Source organism: Cornus florida, unplaced genomic scaffold (genome assembly GCF_030987335.1).
Source record: "Cornus florida cultivar Cherokee Brave unplaced genomic scaffold, ASM3098733v1 CherokeeBrave_3.0.0_Hap2_Chr10, whole genome shotgun sequence".
Taxonomy (NCBI): Eukaryota; Viridiplantae; Streptophyta; class Magnoliopsida; order Cornales; family Cornaceae; genus Cornus; species Cornus florida.
In genome coordinates, this window is record NW_026775580.1 from 87677400 (window position 1) to 87685321 (window position 7922).

General features: G+C 34.1%; 1 protein-coding gene across 1 annotated transcript; it reads right to left on the minus strand.

The window, feature by feature from the left end:
• Positions 1-2735: 2735 nt before the first annotated feature.
• Positions 2736-7477, minus strand: LOC132279799 (wax ester synthase/diacylglycerol acyltransferase 11-like). Its single transcript, XM_059781841.1, has 7 exons — positions 7191-7477; positions 6051-6605; positions 5100-5166; positions 4294-4403; positions 3693-3902; positions 3406-3543; positions 2736-3262 (listed from the first exon to the last, which is right to left on the minus strand). Exons 1-7 carry the CDS (start codon positions 7425-7427, stop codon positions 3092-3094), a joined length of 1488 nt encoding a protein of 495 aa, XP_059637824.1. The 5' UTR covers positions 7428-7477; the 3' UTR covers positions 2736-3091.
• Between the last annotated feature and the right edge of the window lie 445 nt (positions 7478-7922).

Here is a 7922-nt window from a genome sequence, read left to right on the forward strand (position 1 = left end):
CAAGACGATGTAATAATTTTTCTGTTCGATAAAGTGACCAATTACTACTGGGCACATAAGCAAAAAACTGAATAAATCTTACACATTTTCAACACAATTATTTACATGTCCAATAGTGATTGGCCCGAAACTAATAATTTGAGACCATGTAACAATGTCCACCCAATAAAAGATCCAATAAAGTGATATGAATGTTTTTTTGTGAGATAATTTTCACTTTGGAGGCTCATACTATTAGCTACCCATTCACTTGCAACCATCAAAATTCTTTGATCTTGTGATCGTATCAATGGTTTTAAATTGCTTATGTGACAACTATCAAATCATTTTTACAATAATTTTATATTGTATGTTACATAACAAAGGTATTATGTTGCATAAACAATGTAATGTGTTACCGATTTAGGAGATACAATGTCACATTCAGAGCATCTTTCTTTCCTTCAAACATTAATAATACTGAGAAAGAAAAATGTAACTGAGTAAAACAATAGAAGTGCTATAAGAAAATGACTTCTATATAGTTCGGTTTTATAATCTTTTCTTTATAGAAAAATGCTAGTATCACACGGTTTAAAATCCTATCGAGTAATAGATTGATTGATCCAATATGGTTGGACTTCTAACATAATCGTTTGTTCCATTAAAGAAGTAAGAAAGTGTCGATTACCTAAAACCAGAGAAGGCCAAAATTATCTCTTGTTAATCTCTATTAAAAATTCATATTGCCGCTCTAAAATTGCTTTAAAGTCAAGGGTAAAAGGTTTCATGTAGAGTAATATTATCATGAAAACACTAGTTCACAACAATTGTCACAAACTCTCCTTTAAATTAACACATTCTAAACAAAAAGAATAATCCAAATATTATTAGTTTGAATAAAAAATATAAAATTGTTTGGGTTTCACACACACAATTGACAAATATAATAGATAAAAAATCTCACACAAGCAAAAAACGAGATTTACTTGATTTGGCAAATTGCCTAGTCCACAGGCAGAGAACGACTAACTTTATTTCAAAAACTTAATTACACATTATTCTCTCTCACAATCTCAACTATCTTTTTCTCTCTATAATTTTCTCTCTCATACCCATATCTATTTATAGAGTCTTCAAACTCAAAAACTTGTTGGACAAGGATTAACTTGCCTACAAAGAGTTACCCTATCAATATCCAACTCTAAAACAGATGTACAACTTCTTCACCAAATCTTTCATTTATTTCCAAAGTTTTTGGCTTCCAAAACCAATTAGGAAACTATTTTTCGCAGCTTCCAAAAACTCACTGTCTCATTGCCCCATTTGAACCGATTTAACTTTAGTAGTAGCATAAGCCAGAAAACTACACGCTCATGTTGAACCGGTTCAGCCCTACTTGAACCGGTTTAACTTTGTCAGTAGCTAAAGATAAGCCAAAATCCGCAACTTTGAACACTCCAATTCTTCACGTAATCAACACGTGATCAAAATATATCTTCACGTATGTGCTCCACCTCGAACAACAGGATCTGTTCTACCTTAACTAAAGATTTCTCCACCTCAAATAAAACACTATGATGAAATTGAGAAACACCCTAACAATCTCCACATTTTCTCAAATTTATCATTCTTCTTCTTGTTGTTCTTCGTCGCACCACTATACTCATCTATTCTTAGCAAATTCGAAGTTCAAATAATTAGACTTGGAATCTATTTTCGAATCACCAAATTGAACTCTCCTTACTTTTGGGATAAAGGCTGGTGCTTTTACAATTGTCAAAACTTCTTCCTTCTCTTGTTGTTCTTGATTATTTATTCTAATGGATCTTGAAACAGACTTCCATTCCGTCTTTGCATTTGCTCCACCTAGCAAAGTATTTCTCAACAGAATATAGAGATTGTTGACCTTCCTTCCCAATAGCGTGACACGTGGCCTTCTTCTAAAACTTTTTGCTCAATTTAGATTAGAATATGCTTCGGATTAGAAATCTCAACGACTCAAGTTTAACAAAGGATGGCAATTTGATCCGCCCCCGCGGTTACCCGCCCCGCCCCCTTTTTTGGTGGTTTTGAGGGACCGTTTTACTTATATGGGCGGGCAGGGATGGTTTCATGTAATAAAAAACTGGGCAGGTTTGGTGTGGGGGCGGGTAGAGGTCGCCCCGCACTGCTCCGCCCCGTTTAGATAGGCAAATTACTTAAATACTTTTATTTCAATAGTATATATATTTACCACTATATATTAAGTACCATTTATAGCAATATTAAAGTAGCAAATGAATTTGATTAAAAGGAAAGTTGCAATGGTGAAGAATTGAAGATGAGGGGAAAAAAAAGAAGACAAATCTATTTCAACAATTAATAAATTATGATCTTAAACGGGGCGGGGCAAGTACCTGTGGGGGTAAAAATGTTAAAAGGCTATGGGAATGAGGTGGAAAGTTCTCTCCTTTTTACAGTGTTGGGCGAGGACGGGGGCGAGGGAGGGTACACCCACCCAAACCCACCCCCGTTGCCATCCCTAAGCGCAAACCAAATCAACTTAAGTTATCCAATGAACTAAGGCATACCACGACCCATAACTGAAGCCCAGCCCAGTATGGGCTTACAAGGTGTGAAATATACCCATGCATTCGCATTCACGTTTTTAAAGATATATATATACATATGTTACTCAGTTGATCGATTAGGACATGGGAGTGAAATATTTATATATAGGAGCTCCATATTATACTTGTAAGATTCAATTAAGCTTGTGCAAAAACTTTTAATTAAAGTACATGTAAAATAGTTTAAAATTATTTAATGATTATACATGCATGGTTTTACATCGTATAACATCATCCTCTACAACCGGTGCACAGCTCCTATTAGAAAATTGTAACTCTAAGATTGAAAATGAAATGTTATTGTGCATAAAACGTCTATATGCTACTCTCATTAATATTACATGTAACATGTAAACGATCGAATATATATTATGCGAGTCATGCATGCATGCATGTATTGCTGCCTGCAGGTAGATCGTCGACACGCAACGAATTGTGTGTTGGATGTGTGCATACGTGCACATGGTACATGCATACACATTTATGATCTTGCTAGTCATTCATTCTTGATGCAGTACTGATCGATCTTTAGCTAAGACAGCCGATTTGATGAGGTTGAGGGAGTGTTCAAGATCATCACACAGCTGTTGTGGATCCGGAATTGTTCCTTCATCAGCTGATATCATAAAGGTCAATTTGTCTATATAACTCACCACATGAATCATCAATGCCTGCAACCCACGTACATTTGAAAACACTTAGAAATGAATTTGTGATGTAACTCAATTATGAAATTATATATATATATAACTGAATTTGATGCTGTATGGAGTACGTATTAGACAGAAAAAGTTGATTAAAAAGCACAACTTACATTGGGTTGGCCAAAACAACTGGGAGCAACGTAGGCCATTGAATGCCCACAAAATGCAATTTCTTCTTGGGGTCCAGGTACGTTGGAGAACCATAATGTTGTGTTGGAAAAAACTTTGTAATTGAGAACACCTGCAGCCTGAAAAAACAAAAAGGACAAGAAGAAAGTGAATTTATAAGAACTTAACAATTTTGTGTGTGTGTGTGGTATATAGATATATAGGATTGAAATTGAAATATATATATTTTTAAAATGATATAGCAAGCATTAATTTCAACCAAACGTACCTTAATGCCAAAGAACTTGATAATTAGCTTAGTAATTATGTATGTGCATACAGATTCAAATGAAGCTTTCTTTTGATCAATAACACTTTTTGCTTCACGAACATAATCTAATGGGTCATCCCGCAATGCAATGGTGAAGGGAAGGAGGACATAACCGATCTTGTTGCCCCATCTCACCTTAGTTCCCTTTTTCATCATATCAAACAGAGCCTGCATTCATGCAAATTCTTGAGTCTTGCAAATTAATTAAATTATAATTGCAATGCAAATATATCATAGAGTTGGTGACAACCATAATGTATATAATAACTAAAGGGTAAATTTTTTTTTTAAAAAAAAGAAAGAAAAGAAAAAGAAATCCTACTGTATAAAATTGTGCACACTCGAAAATCTTTTTTTTTTATTATTATTATTATCAGAAATTCTGAATTAGACCAGATCACCAAGTATCAGTCTCTCTCTATCAGTCTCAACTGACCAACCCATTTAGGTATTGTATTTGGTATGAATTCAGGACTCCTGTACCGAATTTCCTTGGTAAAAGGTCTAACTATATATATATATATATATATATATATATATTTGTCGGACTAGCACTCACATGAATCCCTACTGATGGTCTTATGTTGATGAAAAAGGTTGCTCTAAGACGAATGTTGTTTGGAAGATAATTTTTCTTCTCTGTTGCTCCCTTTTCCTTCCTAATCTCACCTGTCAAATTTAAAAATAAAAATAAATAAATAAAAAATATTGATTAGGAATACGATGTTACATAGTACGGTTATGATCCATGGGTTATAGTGTGTGGCATAAGTACAACAACTAATTAAGTAGAGTAAAATGCAGTTGAATGGAATTTCGTATTTTCGTGTGTGTCTATATCATTGGTAGGGTTGTGTGTGTTTTTATTCCTCGGCACCTGATCATTTAAAGCATACAACATAACATAAGCACTATAAACTAACAATTTTAAGCATTCAGTTTGTGCGACTCATAACCTACGAAATATATATATATATATATATATATGTATATGTATATTCAAGATTACTAGGCTTTGATGTCTTACAAAAATATGAAGTGCCAAGTTTTACGTTCGACTTTCACTAACTGCAAACACAACCATTTGGAAGGGTGTGTATACGTTAGTGTGTAAGTGTGTAAGTGTGTCAGTGTGTGTGTGTGTGTATATATGCTCATGAGAGGAGTGAAATGCCAAAAAAATTTAAAAAAAGAAAGAAAAAAAATAGGGCTTGATTACTTCAGTTTTTATAGAAAATTGTGTTGTTAATTTTCATGTAAAAAAAAGTAAATGTCTTGACAGTTTTTTAAAAATATTTTTTTATTTTTTTGGATTCTTGAGAATTATTTTCAAAAAACTTGAATCACACATGTGCGAAAACTTACCATATTTCCTGTTTAGATATCGAGACAAAGCAGCTTGTGTGACTCCAACCACTACATCGTTGATCGTCTGAAAATTCATAAGTAAATGTACATGCAACTAAATAAGCTCTTCTAGAAGATGTAAATAATTGATCAAACATGTCAGAAAATGTAAATTTGAATTTGAACATGCTAAATATTATAAATAAATTAGGATTAATTTCACTCGCACTCTCTTAAGTTTGGTCAAATATTACCCTTAAATATCTTTTGAAATTAACTATCACTCATACCTATATTTTCTTTTCCGTTAAAAAGCTGTAAAATGACAATTTTATCCCTATTTTTTTTTAATCTATTTCAATCTAAAATATCAAAAGTACGAAATAATCAAATTGCCCTCATTTATCACTCTGTCACCCCCAAAATCTCTCCATCTCAGTATTTTCTCCAGAAATATAATTTGGTATACATGATGAGAAATATATATATATATAAAGAAAAATTTAAAAAATAATTATAATTTGGTTGGTTTTAAAAATGAGATATATATATATATATATATATATATATATATATATATATATAAAGAATAATTTTAAATTTATATAATTAAAGAGAAAGGGTATTTAAGTCATTTCAACCTTTTTTTAAGTCAATAAATAGTTAGAATGGTAACAATGTCATTTTACACACAAAAAGGTATCTAACACATTTTGAAAACTACATTTATAATGCGAATGATAATTATTTTCCAATGATGATTTAATGTGATAGTTGGCCTTAAGGGGTGTTAGCAAAATCAACCCAATAAATTAAGAGCACTGCTTTTTGTTGCCCAAGCCACAATAGCAGCATTCATAAAAATAAAAAAAAAAGACTCATCATCATCAACTCACAAGAGGCTGTGAGTATTGCAAAAGTTTGTCTGTTACAGCAAATATAATTTTTCATGAATAAATAAAAACTTACAATGTTCATGGCATTCTTTATCAACTTAACATCTTCAAGACCAACTGTCCGGTGAATGAAACGGCGAGGATTGTTCTCAACGCCCCGAGAACCTTTCAGAGGCGTTTTGGTGTCCTTCAAGAACAATGCAGTCGCAACAAACATCAAAACACCAACGATGGTGTTCCAAACCAGCTGAATCACCGACCAAAACCCTCTTGAATTGTTTGAAGTTGACGACTTCATCACAGGGATGGTCGGCAAAGCCTGAGGGTTGGAAGCCTTGACACAGCAGGCGAGTAGAAGAGACATCAAAGACATGCCATCGCCAATGGAGTGGTGGATGCGGAAGACACCCAAGGCCTCGGCGTCCGAGGTCTTGATGTTCAGGAGGTGGAGGTCCCAAAGAGGTCTGGATTTCGGAATGGTGGTTTTGCTGAGGTTGGAGATGTAGTCCTCAACAATCTTGTCTGGTGGGCCCATGTTTGGGTTCAGCTCTGGGACTATCACATGGTTGTCCAAGTTCACCTTTACTGGAACCCATTTCATCTCTCCACCATTTTCTTTGTCCACAACCTGTGATGCATATATATACCTTGTTTTAGTCACAATATGTTTGAGAGAGATCAAGAGGAAAGGAATACAGATCTAGTGGGAAACATTGGAATAAGGAGTAAGTGAAAGGCAGTTGAAAAATAATTTCTTTGTTAGGAAAAAAACTCACACGTACACACACACTTAAAAAAATTATAATGGGCAGTAATTTATAGATGGATGCATGTGTTTATATATCTGTTTCATGTGCATGCCCAATTGAGGACATGTTTTCTTAATTACCTGCTAGCTGTGATGCATATATATATTATACTCCATTATATATATCTACACCATTTTCGTTGTCCACAACCTGTGATGCATATATATATTATACTCCATTATATATATATATCTTGTTTTAGTCACAATATGTTAGAGAGAGATCAAGAGGAAAGGAACTGATCTAGTGGGAAACATTGGAATAAGGATAAAGTGGAAAAATAATTTATTTTTTTAGGAAAAATACTCACTCACCCTCACACATGACACACACTTTAAAAAATTATAATGGGTGTATATCTGTTTCCTGTGCATGCCCAATTGAGGACATGTTTTCTTAATTACCTGCAAGCTAGAGAAACGAGGGTGCATGAGGAGAGTATGCTCCAAATTTGCTTTCACAACATCAGGATAGATTTTGGTTGTTGAGCCCAACATAGATATGATATAGACGTTTGAACCTGGTTCGTGAAACAAACGAGCCATGGGACTCAATGGCTGTTCTTCCAGGGCGTCGTGACCAGTCCATCCTCCTTCTTTGGCAGTGTCACGAATACACTTGAGGTTTCTAAGACCTGGCATTTTTGTATCAATGGCAATTAATTGAATATCTGAATTGAAATCTCTAGACAACAAGTTGAATACATATTGAAATGAGGCTGTTCCTTTATATAACCAACCCTATCGTCCCGTCATTTATTGTTTCCTCACCCTTCCCCATGCCAATTTATTGTATCCCTCACATGTGATAATGTAAACGCACACCGAAAATGATATATAATGGGACAATATTAATGTGATTGAGGGATGGCGGAGGGGATATTAGGAACGCCCACTTTATCATGTCACTTAAATGTCCATTCAATAAAAATGTATCAATTTATTAAAGTTGGTCCGACTTCTAAAAAAGTATTGATAACAAGATGATGTATTGTGACTTTATTAGGTGGCCCAATAAAGTGGCATGCTTCTTAGTATGATTATGTTAGTCACCCCATTCATATTAGTATCGTGGGATTCGTTTGACTTATGAACTTACTAGCATCCTTTATGATCATGCCAACAACTTCTTGAACT

Bases quoted from the DNA above. Each gene is read 5' to 3' on its own strand.
- LOC132279799 (XM_059781841.1), bottom strand. From the start codon at position 7,427: ATGCCAGGTCTTAGAAACCTCAAGTGTATTCGTGACACTGCCAAAGAA. The intron at 6,606-7,190 runs GTAATTAAGAAA...TATGCATCACAG, and splicing joins CTCGTTTCTCTAGCTTGCAG to GTTGTGGACAAAGAAAATGG. The intron at 3,903-4,293 runs GTGAGTGCTAGT...GCATGAATGCAG, and splicing joins GACCATCAGTAGGGATTCAT to GCTCTGTTTGATATGATGAA.